The 12,277-nt window shown below is 48.8% G+C and overlaps 1 protein-coding gene across 5 annotated transcripts in view; it reads left to right on the plus strand.

Annotated features, from left to right (window-relative positions):
- LOC105202996 (uncharacterized protein F13E9.13, mitochondrial) overlaps window positions 1–12,277 on the plus strand; it is a 123,648-nt gene that overhangs the window by 77,044 nt on the left and 34,327 nt on the right. For all 5 annotated transcript variants that reach the window (XR_005575902.1, XM_039455116.1, XM_039455114.1 and 2 more), the window contains exon 5: window positions 3,669–3,796. Coding sequence is in view for 4 of the 5 variants with exons in the window: in XM_039455116.1 (XP_039311050.1) it covers window positions 3,669–3,796 (128 nt within the window). In the remaining variant the exon portion in view is untranslated. The remainder of the gene's footprint in view (window positions 1–3,668; window positions 3,797–12,277) is intronic.

Below are 12,277 nucleotides of genomic sequence, written 5' to 3' on the forward strand. Positions count from 1 at the left end.
CGTCGCGGGAAGGTTGGAACGAGAATGCCCGTTCCCGAGGAGGTGCTCGAGAATCCCCGAGCTAGGAGGCGCCGAGTATGCCCAGCGCTGGAAAGGATCCGATGAGATCGGATGTTCGGACGGATCTCTCTTTACGCTGCCCGCTGCCGGCTTATATATCGTTCCGCGCGGCTGAACGGACCAATCAGCGCGCGCGGACGGGCCGGCTAGAGTGGGAGCGCTTTCGGAACGCGGCGCGTAGCGCGTCGGTCGCGCGCGGTAGCATGCGGTGATCTTACGTAAGCCGATGCACGCGCGTGGGTCTTACGCAAGATACACGTGCTCGGCTGCGGTGCGTTCGACGGTTGGTCGGTCCGGAGTGGCGGCACGGTGGAGGGGCGTATTGTTACATCTTTTACAATTTTACTTATTTTGTACGAGATATTGAACGTCATTATTTGATAACCGCGATGACCACGTAGCTGGATCATCATAAAAAAGTTTTTCTATTACAGAGGATATTTCTGTTACTAGTGTGTGTTCCTTCATTGTCTCATTATTACTATTATCAGTACTATCTTCCTTCATTACAATTCCATCTTGAGCTCTATCTTTATCTTTCATTTGCGGATCATTTTCGTCTGTAGCTTTATCGTTGTGGGGACCTTCAGTTGCAAAAAAAATTTTTTTGTTGCACTTCATCTTTGCGTAATTCTACATCTCTCTGAAGCTTTCGTTTTCTGTATTCAGCTCCAAATAAACGTTTCGTTTTTCGATCGAAAATCTAAAAATTATAATGTTTACATTGTTTACATACAACAGCTCTATACAATAAAAACATTAATTGATGTACCTCATACCTTGTTACATCAATAATGTAATATACAAGTCGTAAATAATAATAAAATTGATAATATATCAATTATAAATGTATATAAAGCACATATGTCACTAGTATTCATATGTACAGGGAATCCCATTTAACGACACAAGGTTAGTTCGCGATGTTCCTAAGCTTTGTCAGAACCATGTGTATCATATCATCAAACCAAATATCACGACGCATTATCATGACTCATGAAAATCGGTCGTATAATAGCAGTCATTAAAGTCTATTGCACATAAAATGCATAACACCGTATAAGCATAACATAAGACCAATAACAATAGACCAATGAGAATCTTGCGTAAATCAATATTTATGCTGGATGTTCATTGATCTTATGTTATGTTTATGTTCTGTTATGCATTTCATGTGCTATAGGCTTAAGGCCGCAACTATTATGAATATAAAAAATATTCGTCGACCGCCGGCCGCCCCTGCGGGGCTGTCACCCGGGTGCACTGCGCCCACTACACCCCGTCTAGAAACGGCCTTGAGTGAAGTGCTCAAGACAATTGATTTTCCTGTAGCTTTTTATTACCGATACGTAGACGACATTGTCACATCGATGCCACCATCGTACATTGATACGTTATTGAATAATTTCAACGCGATTTATTCAAGGTTAAAATTCACTATTGAAGTTGGCGGTGATAAAATTAATTTTTTAGACACTTTTAATTTCTGGCAATAAGATTAAATTTGACTGGTTTTACAAACCTACATTTTCAGAAAAATATTTGAATTTTTTGTCTCAGCATCCGCTCTCACAAAAGAGAGGTATTATCATGGATATGGTTGATAGAGCCTTTTTGTCGCATCCTGAATTTCATCAAAAAAATCTAGAGTCAATAGTGAACATTCTTTTGAGTAATGACTATCCGTTAGCTTTTATTTTTAAAACTATAAAAACAAGATTAAAAAGTCTGATCCATAATCAAAATACCCAACAGGATAATCTCACTAATAATTCTAAATTTGAACAAACAAAAAATTGGTTTACAATCCTCTTTATTGATTCAGTGTCTATCAAATTCAGGGGCATCACAAATAATACTGACTCTAGATTGACATTTTACAGTCTCAACAAAGGTATTTTTATCAAAGTCCATAAGGATCCTCTCCAGGATACCTCCAAGAAAAACGTCGCGTATAAAATATTGTGCAATGACGGCGATGCTTCCTATGTGAGCCAGACGGGGAGATAATTAAACACGAGAATCTCAGAACACTGCCAACATATTCGTAGACACACTACAACTAATTGTATTATTACTGACCATAGATTGCATTGCGGTCATGATTTTGTTTGGGACAATGTTCAAGTTCTCGATGTTGAAAAGAATATTTTCAAACGGTTTACTTCAGAGATGCTACATATCAAATCTCAGAGAGAGAGTCTGAATTTACAAACAGACACGGATTTTCTCGACCATGCCTACTCGGCAATCTTAGACAGATTGTGACTTTTTTGATACATATCGGCTATTATTTCGTACTCATCTGTGTTCGTGCGGTTGACGAGGAAACATTGACTATCTCTGTGCCACTCTATTTATTATATTTATTAATTTTATTATTTCTGACTTGACGACGTTTTTTTTTTAAAAATCTGTGTTAATTTTATTACGATGTAACGTCAACACCTTACAAAATGGTTTGAATTAACAGTGCTGGTGATTTGTTTGAATTTTTTATTTTATAACTTCCGAGGATTCATGTTCACTGTCCACCACAGATTACGGCATGATCGCTCATATATCCATCATGGTGGTCAACATTGATGGACCATAATATGTAAATTTGCTCTGAATTCTTGTACACGAAAAAGCGACTACACAGCGTGTTAATCTCTCGCCCTCGAGTCGGAGACAACGTATGCCGAGCTTGAAATGCTTGTTTCTTTTATTCAACGCGACCAACACATCACACAACGGTTATTTTAATGGAATTACATCGTTGAAAATGATTTTAAGGGAAGTCGAAACGCGTTCGATATTTGTATACATATTTATGTACTAACAGCGAAATACATGTACTATTATTATTGACCAACTACCGCGTTTGATTCGCATTTCCTACGTTTTATTCTCTAATCTAAAAAATGTTTCATAAAAAATTATAAAGATGTTGTGAGAAATTATACAAAAAAATCTGAGAAAAATATTAACCATGGGCCTGCACGTGTCACTCGATTCTGCTCGGAACGCGTTTGCGCGCTCAATCGAAGTAGTTGACATCTAAGGAGCGTTTAGCAAATTACAAGTGCAGCCGATAAATCGTCTCTTCTGATAAAACGTGAAGGAAACCGTTAATGAACACCATGTATATACGTATAATGCAATATTTCTATAATAACTTAAATATCAAATACTTTTATTAATTAAAAGCCACAAATATTGTGCAAATATTTATATTAATAAAATGAACAATTATATAAAAATACAAAATTATTTATTTCCAATTTTAGTACTTTCACCAGCCAAGCTGGGGTCAGTCGTGCACTATAAATTTTTCACACCATCACTATTGCAATGACACCAGTTAAAAGCGCGTGTAGCACGTACTGTGCTACAATTCAAATTTTGCTCGAATGTGAATGATACCACGTTGACTAGTAAGGATTAAATATTTTAAGATAAAAATATAATAAAAATTCACAATGTTGAATTTTTTGATTGCGCAACGCTCTAATTAAAAATGTTCAAGAAACGATAACATGATTTACCGAGCTTATCTTATGTAGCAATTTTATATCCAAAAGTAATTCTTCAAAATTTAATATTTTTTTCTGGTATTTTTACAGCTCGCATATAATCACTTCCGACGTGAGTTTATTGGAAACGGTGAAAGCTGCTGAATTTTTTTTAGCTGACGGCGTTATATTAACCGGTAAAGCAACTGGCGAAGAAGCAAACATGAGAGATCTTTTAGGTATTTCTTTTTTTATTAAAATCATTTTATTATAATTTTACTCCAACAGTAACATCCTAATATTTTTATAATACTATATCCGGATAGCCAACTCTAAAACAAAATGTCTGTTACATCCTGGATAGCATGGAATATTTTAGCAGTATTGCAACAACGTTGCAAGGTTTCATGTAATCTGCACCAATATTAATATTTCCGACTGCAATGAGTTCAAATTCAACTTGAGGTGGATTAATGACATCACATGCTGAAAACCATTTAGAACCTAAAATAAAGCAATCCATTGCAATCGAAAATACTACATACTAACAGAATGATAACAGTATGGATACGAGATAAAATATCTGGGACTTCACCTCGACCCAAGTTCCCTCCATTGTAATGTGAGCTTTCCTGAGCCTCCAAGCCACAGCGCCTCGGTTCTATTTAGGGCCATTTTTAGCTTTAGGAGCATGAGCCTCCTGAGGACGAAATTCAGACTTCCCGCCGCTGTGCGTCTTGCCTCCCTTCAATTGTCACCGGAAATGATGACCAGGGTGTCGTTAGCGTAATAGATTAACGACACCCCCGCAGGGAAGGGCTGCCGCAGGACCTGGCCGTATCCTATGTTCCACAGGAGTAGTCCGAGGACTGCCTTCTGCGAAACCCCCCTATTTACAGCCCTTCGCATGCGCGTTTGCCATTCCGGTCTCTGTACATGATTGCTCGATCGCCTAGGTAGGCCCTTTGACCCCCTCAAGATATGAAGAGACCACCTTCCTCCGAATGCCCTCCCTGATTTTCTCCCAGGGCAGAATGTTGAAGGCGTTGAAAATATCCAAATTTACAGCCAACACTATCCTTTTTTTTTTTATACGATGAGGGAAATGCTCATGGCACACCAGGTTGGCTAAACCATGATAGTGTTGGACTCAAGTCGGGACGGCCACGTAATTTCGGCGACCAGGCTCGTCCTAACCCGCCTACCAACTAAAAACCTCACCGAGCCACCTCGCCCCAGATCGAGGGAAGGCCCCGGCCAGCAATACGCTATTTCATCAGTAGCCTTCCCCCGGGGGTCGGAGCGTGAGCCCCCCGACGCGCCAGTTCGTCAGGTTGGGAGAGGACGTGCCAGGGCGGCAGCCGAGATACGTCAGCTGCCGCCTTGTCCACCCCGGGGTAGCGCCGTGAAACACACCGCACGCCCCCCCCCGCGCTCCTTTAGGGCAGGAGGCGAGCGCCGAACTTACCCGTTCCGCGCCAACCCCCTACCCAAGGTCCAGTGGTCCCGAGGGGACCAACCGGGCCTACCTCCTATCCTCGCGTGGCCGGCACGACGGATGAGCGGAGACCCCTACTCATCGGGCGGCCCAACAGCCAGGGTCCTCGTTTCCTGGGCATCCCCGAGCGCAGGGGCAGCCGGAAACGAGGCCCAGGATCGCGTAATGACCCCCCCCCTCAGGGGAGTCACTCCGCGGCCCTATCTCCTTCGAGGATAGGCGACCCCGGGGGAGAAGGCGTCAACGCCTTCTCCGCCTGGGGTCTCAGCGCCTTCTTGAGAGGGGTGCTCGAGTCTCGTCCCACTCGCTTCTCCCGTTGCGGGAGAGGGAGGGACTCGAGCATCACCTTCGCCTGGGGGAGGTGCGCGGCGCTCGGACTGTCGAGCGCCTCGCACCTCTTTTTGGTCGGCGGACTCGTCCGGATCCCAGATGCTCCGGATAACTTCAACGAAATCTTAATCACTCCTGTGATGAAGGCCTCACCGACAGAGGCCTTCTCCACGGAAGGGGTCTCCTCCATGTCGATATCGACCACTTGCCCCTTCGACACACCACCATCCACGGCCTGAGCGCCGGGGGTGGGAAGCGGAGGGGTCAGCGGCCGATCTTCTTCGGAGTCTCCGCCCTCCTCCCGCTGCGGAGGAGGGGGAGCCCTCTTCCCCGATCGCACCGCCGGGGGAACCCGCACGCACTTCTCACTGCCTGGGCGGTGATTGTGCGGTTTGCCTTTGGAGGCACACTCCGGGCAGAATGGCCTGTTCGCGCATTCTGCCTGGGTGTGCCCCTCACCCCCGCAGTTGAAGCAGCACCGGGCCCTGTCGACACCGCCAGGACACCGGTGCTGCGTATGCCCCTGGGCCAGGCACCGGAAGCATCACTTCATCGGGCACTGCACTATCACAGAGCCCAGCCCCCGCCGACTGCGCGTCACCCGGCCCACTTTGAGGTCCGCCACGAAGCATGACCCGGAGTCGGCGATCGCCGTGGCCACCTCCTTCGGAGTCACGGAATTGTCGAACCCGGAGATGCGGATCCCCACCCTCCGCAGAGGGCAAGAGATCCGCACGTCCGGGTTCCCCGCGACGCGACGCATCTCGGAGGCCAGTCGCTCCGCCGCTGGCCTACTATCTTCACCGGGGATCTCCAAGAGAAGACCCCCAGCCTGGGCTCGGCGAACCCGCAGCCCACTGCCCCCCTGCGGCAGAATGTCCCCGAGGACAATGGCTTCTCTGGCCCGCCGCATAACTCCTGCGTAGGAGGCGTCGTCCCCGGTCACCATCACCAGAATTGCCGATGACTTGGGGAAGCGCCTCCCGATCATCTTCGCCGCGAGCGCTTCGCTAGGAGGCTCCTCCCGCGGAGCTCTCGCACTCCCTTTTCCTCCCTTCCCCTTCTTCTTCTTCTTGCCCCTGGCGTCGGTGGGGACGGCGGCCGGAGCAGCCCTAGTCTCCACCCGCGCCAGGCGCCTCTCCAGACTCTCCACCGTCGCCGTCAGCCGCTCCAACGTCCTTAGCACTCGCTCCTCGAAAGGAGAAGAGCCGGGGGCAGAGGCGACCGACGGGAGCGGCGGAGGGGAAGGAGACCTTCTCCTCGTCGGCTGTAAAGCAACCGTGGACGAGGAGGGGCCACTCTGCAGCATGAGGGCGCGCTTGGCTACCCCCAGCTGCCCCCTCAGCTCGGCGACCTCGGCCCGGAGGGAGCGAACCTCCTCCTCCCGGGCCGCGGTCTTCACCTCCTCCTGACCATTCTCCCGCCCGAGACGGCTCATGGCGTGGTACGCCAGCGTCATGAGCGCCTCCCAGGCGAGATGGGTGTTCAGTTTTATCCTCCCCGACCGGTTGCCCGACAGTGGGCAACCTGTGGAGACCTTATTTCTCGCCCCCTCGACCTCCCGGAGCCACCCATCAGCCAATCCGGCCAGATTGCTGGTCGTACTCCGGGAGATCACTCCCAGTTGGCGGTCCACGTAACGCCGCTGGTCCGGCGTGAACAGGGTCGGGGGATCCTGATGCGCTGCAGAGGCCGCGCATCATTCGCCCCCGTTCCCTCTCCCTCCGACCCCGAGCTCCGGATGACATTGGCTCGGAGTCGGCGGGCCCTGAACTGCTCCAACGGAACCCCGTGGAGCCGGTCTTCTGTGTCCGCCCCATCGGACAATGGGGAAGGGGACCGAAAGGGTCCACTCCCGTCCAAACGGGGTCGGCCACGGGCGCGCCTGCTTCTAACGTGAGCCGGAAGGTCGGATCCGTCCCCCGGGACATCCGGGATCCGGACCCGACCCTCCGCCTCATCCAAGTCGATGACCGGCTCCAAGGGGTTCCCGGCCACCGCTTCCTCCTCCTCGTCACGCCGATCGACGTCCATGGGCTCAGCCCTGAGCTGAGAGAGCTCCTGCCGCCTCCTACGAGGCGGGTCAGCGTCGTCCTCCCCGCTCGAGCCTCTCCCACGGACGCGGATCGGCGTTCTGCCACCGCCGCTCTGTAGTGGCGTTGGGTATGTTACCTTTTTAAAGAATTGGGTCTCCGACGACCCGATTGCGTTGCTGTCCTGCCAGTCGACGCCTGTCTTGCGGCAGTCGTCGACCAGCAGGATCGTGTCCCCCTCGCCGGTCAGGGCAGAGGCCTCGTCCACCGGGGACGGCTCGACTCCACCCCTCCCGTCGAGGGAGGCAACCCCCCCCCCTCGTCACTCGAGGAGGAGGAAACCTCCTCCACAGACTCCACGCCGACAAGGCTCCACGAGGATGAGCTCGTGAAGCTACAATAGGGCGTCAAAGCCCTATCGATACGTTGGCGCCACAGAGAAGAAGCGCTGATAGGCTTCAGACCTCGAGTCCCTCCAGCGGACTGGACAAGACCTTTGGCCTATCCGCCTAGCGCGGGGACGAATACGGACATTAATCACCACACTAGCCCGATAGCCGGCGGAGCATGTGGTCACTCCGCGCGGCCGCCCGTCGAAAGATAACGACAAGGGGGCACCCGGGACACCCCTAGTCCTCCCTTGCCAGCCCTGGGGTATCAGACCCCCCCTGCGCAGTAACGTATCCCTATTGTTTGCCATGTAGATCATAAATGGGGTATTGTTTTACGAGGGGAACCTCACCCTCGCCCCGAGGGATACTACAGGCCTGTGTCCGGAGACCACCGGCCTAAGGCGACTCTAATAGACGGCACACACATCGCACGCGCCGACCAGGGAACACATAGAACAAAACCTAAGTGCACGTGATTAAGCGCACACCCGGGATGACCTACGATCGATGCGCGCCAGATAATGAACTGCGGCAGGCAGACGGGACCCCCAATCCCGACAGGCACCCAGAGGGATCCCCCGACCTGAGGCCTCGGCAAGAGCTAGCACCCCCCGCGACAATGCCCACGCGCTAACGAGGAACATCCCCGAGAGGAAGCACCAGTCGCACCGGTATACGGGCTGTTCCTAGGCCCGAGGGCCCGGCGCCGATGTACCCGGGCTAGCCGGAGACATCGACAACCAACGGGTCAACACGCGGGATTTAACCGTCGACCAGAAGATCGCTCCAGGATTCTGCAAGGAGAAGGCGACCCGACCCCCCGCCGCGACGAGCACTGTACACTAAACGAAAGACTCACCATCATGGCGTCTGAGGCGCGAAACGCGGCATCTCAGACGCCGCGTCCTTGATTTTTTATAGAGATTGACTCCTCGCGACCCGGGCGGTGAAGCCAAGGTCCCGGGTCCATCCCGCACGTAATTTCAGCGCGTGATGGATTACGGTGTGTCAGCTCGGGCGCCAGGGTCGCTGAGATCCCTGAATCTACGGTCTACGAGAGACCGCAGACCCCTAGCGAGCTCGGGAAACCGCAGGAACGCCAATTCCTGTATCTAGAGTCGTTCCGCGGCCTCGGAAGGCCCCGAAACGACTCCAGTTCCCTACGGGAAGCCAACACTACCCTGTCCTGGAAAACGGCCACCCTTTTTTTTTGTTTACGGAGGAAATGCATTACGCATACACCGGGTTTTGAGGGAGGACCTAGGGTTATGTGAGACTCTTTCCAACCGTCCTGTAGATTGCAGTCGAGGCCTACCCACTAAACCTTTCCGGGTGTCCTGCCCTAGTCCTATGAGTTGGGGGGTTCCGAGAACTTTTAGAAATCCCCAAACCTGTCGGCCTCGCGGCCAACTTTGTCTCGCTAGAAGGAGTTTCTATTTGAGAAACTCTTCCGGCTGGGCGACTGGGCCCTAATTTTGCCATATATAAACTGTGGAAAGAGACACCGTCCCTTTCCCGCCTCTTCTCCTGTGCTTTTGGAGGTAAGGTTTGGGACTCCGGCATCCGCCGGCAGTCCGAAATATTTTCCGCACCAGCTCTCAAGGGATACTAGTGCGGGTAATTTTAAAATACTCTCACTTGTAAGGAGGAAGTCCCCGTGTGCCTCGATTATACTGGGATGCCTTTGAAGAACTCCCATATTCTCAGGCGAGGTTTGGGAGTGCAGACTCCATGTTACGCGGAACCGTCCTTTTATCTGCATGAAGTGGGTCGTTGTCATTGACCCCACAAATGCAGGCTAGAGAGTTCCAAGCGCGAACCGGAAGAACCCGATCGTCTACCCTCGTCCCCCTGTGACAGGTTCTCCCCCGCTCCTGCTTCGCGTCTAGGACGCCGGTCGCGTCGCAGCGGGGAAAGAGGACCCCTACACCATCTTTTTCCACGGGAGCGTCCCCCTCCTCTTCCTCCTTCATTATTGTTGGAAGGGAAGAAGGGACAGCCCCTGCGACCCTTCTAGATCTTCGTTGATTTTCACCCTCCGTTATGCCAGTCTGACTACAAGGGGGGACGTGATGACTCTTTTGAACAGTTTACCCATTTCGCTTATCAGACAGACACGCTGGTGGGCCGAAGGGTTATCCAGTGGCCGATCCTTCTTCGGGATAAGGATCAGCGCGGCCTTTTTCCAGGAGGTGGAAAACCGCTCAAGCTGAAGACACTTGTCAAACAGTGCCTTTAGGCAGTTCCTCACGGAGATCAAGGCGATCGCCCATACCCTCTCGGGGAAGTCATCCGCGTCAAGGGCGGTGTTCTTGTTTGTCATCCTCTTAACCGCTTTGTTTAAATCCACTGCCGTGACGCTATAGTCCTCGAACCAATTGGCCTTGAGCCTGACCACAGCTGGATCTTCTCGAAAACGATTGTCCTTTTCCGCGTTTTCCGGGAACAGGGCAGCAACCACCCTCCGCAGGAACCCCGGTTTGAGAGTCTCGGTCGTTGGGGATGCCGCCGGTCAAAGTTTACTTCACACCAAACGGTACGAGCATCTCCACAGGTCTCCCTCCAGGGTGCCGAGATCTTTCCACACCTTGGCTTTCGCCTTCGCGATTGCGTTTTGAAAGGATTTTCTCGCTGCTCTATATCCTTTGTACAAACGGACAGCCTTGGCCTTGTCAGACCTTCTTCTTCTACAACATCTGGTGTACTGGCGATGCGCAAAGTTGCATTCTCGTCTCACAAGGGCACCACACACAACCCGGGTCACCGATTTTGATGAAACTTTACAGTTATGTAGTATTAGTATAGAAGTACTAAATGCTAAACGGAGACGATGCACTACTCAACCGTTGACGTGAAATCGTTGTTTGAATTTCACCATATAGCTTTAATACCGTAACATTGAAGGAGTTTGGCAAGTAGCAGCGTGGTGTGGCGGACAGCGCGAGCGCCTATAGTTTTGCAGGTCGCGGCCGACGCGGGTTCGAGTCCACAAGTTTTTTTTTTTTTTCTTTTACCCAGTACTCTTATTGTTACAATATATATATATATATATATATAATAAAATATATAATAAATAATACACAGATATAGATATAATAATACGCAAAAAATCTTCTCTGCATTCGAACTTTTGTTAGTTTACTTTATATACATTTATATATATATATATATATATATATATATATATATATATATATACACACATAGATTTATATGGATGGCGAGATATTTATATGATATATTTGATTGTGAGAGTTAATATGCATATTTATTTATGTGTAAGTACAAAAACAATTACAAATGAATTTATTCGTCGTCTTGCTCTGTAATTTTGCACACTTTCGGGTGATAATAATCATAAAAACAAGTAAAACATAAAACTGATTTACACCACGAACATTTTATAAATCCAATTTTTTCGCAAGCACATTTTTTTTTCAATAATGCATAAAAGACATAAAAGACATAAAAGACATAAAAGACATTCTTAAAACTAGCTGTGAATTTTATTACTTGTTTTTGTAATTGTTATGACCCGAAAGTGTGCAAAATTACAGAACAAGACGACGAATAAATTCATTTGTAATTGTTTTTGTACTTACACATAAATAAATATGCATATTAACTCTCACAATCAAATATATCATATAAATATCTCGCCATCTATATAAATCTATGTGTGTATATATATATATATATATATATATATATGTATATATATATATAAATGTATATAAAGTAAACTAACAAAAGTTCGAATGCAGAGAAGATTTTTTGCGTATTATTATATATCTGTGTATTATTTATTATATATTTTATTATATATATATATATATATATATATATTATATATATATATATTGTAACAATAAGAGTACTGGGTAAAAGAAAAAAAAAAAAAGCTTGTGGACTCGAACCCGCGACGGCTGCGACCTGCAAAACTATAGGCGCTCGCGCTGTCCGCCACACCACGCTGCTACTTGCCAAACTCCTTCAATGTTACGGTATTAAAGCTATATGGTGAAATTCAAACAACGATTTCACGTCAACGGTTGAGTAGTGCATCGTCTCCGTTTAGCATTTAGTTCTATACTAATACTACATAACTGTAAAGTTTCATCAAAATCGGTGACCCGGGTTGTGTGTGGTGCCCTTGTCAGAGCCGCAATTTCTGGCGTTCATGAGTACGTCTTCCTGCCTCTTGGTTCCGCCGTCGGGGCATGGCAGCGTCGCAAAACTGCGACAGCGCCTTCCGGAACCAGTTAGCCTCTTCCTCGACGTCGCACAACTCCAGCTCCGGGCCCGCCTTCCACAACTTGGCAATGGGACGCCAGAGCTACATCCCCGTTGAGGTGCTTCAGTGTCCATCGCGGAGAGGGAAGACTAAGTGCTCTCCTTGGTGGCCAAGCCTCTTTCCCCGTCAGATCCTGGCAAGATTTTCATCACAATGTATTTACAATTGAAGAG

Source organism: Solenopsis invicta, chromosome 11 (genome assembly GCF_016802725.1).
Source record: "Solenopsis invicta isolate M01_SB chromosome 11, UNIL_Sinv_3.0, whole genome shotgun sequence".
Lineage (NCBI taxonomy): Eukaryota > Metazoa > Arthropoda > Insecta > Hymenoptera > Formicidae > Solenopsis > Solenopsis invicta.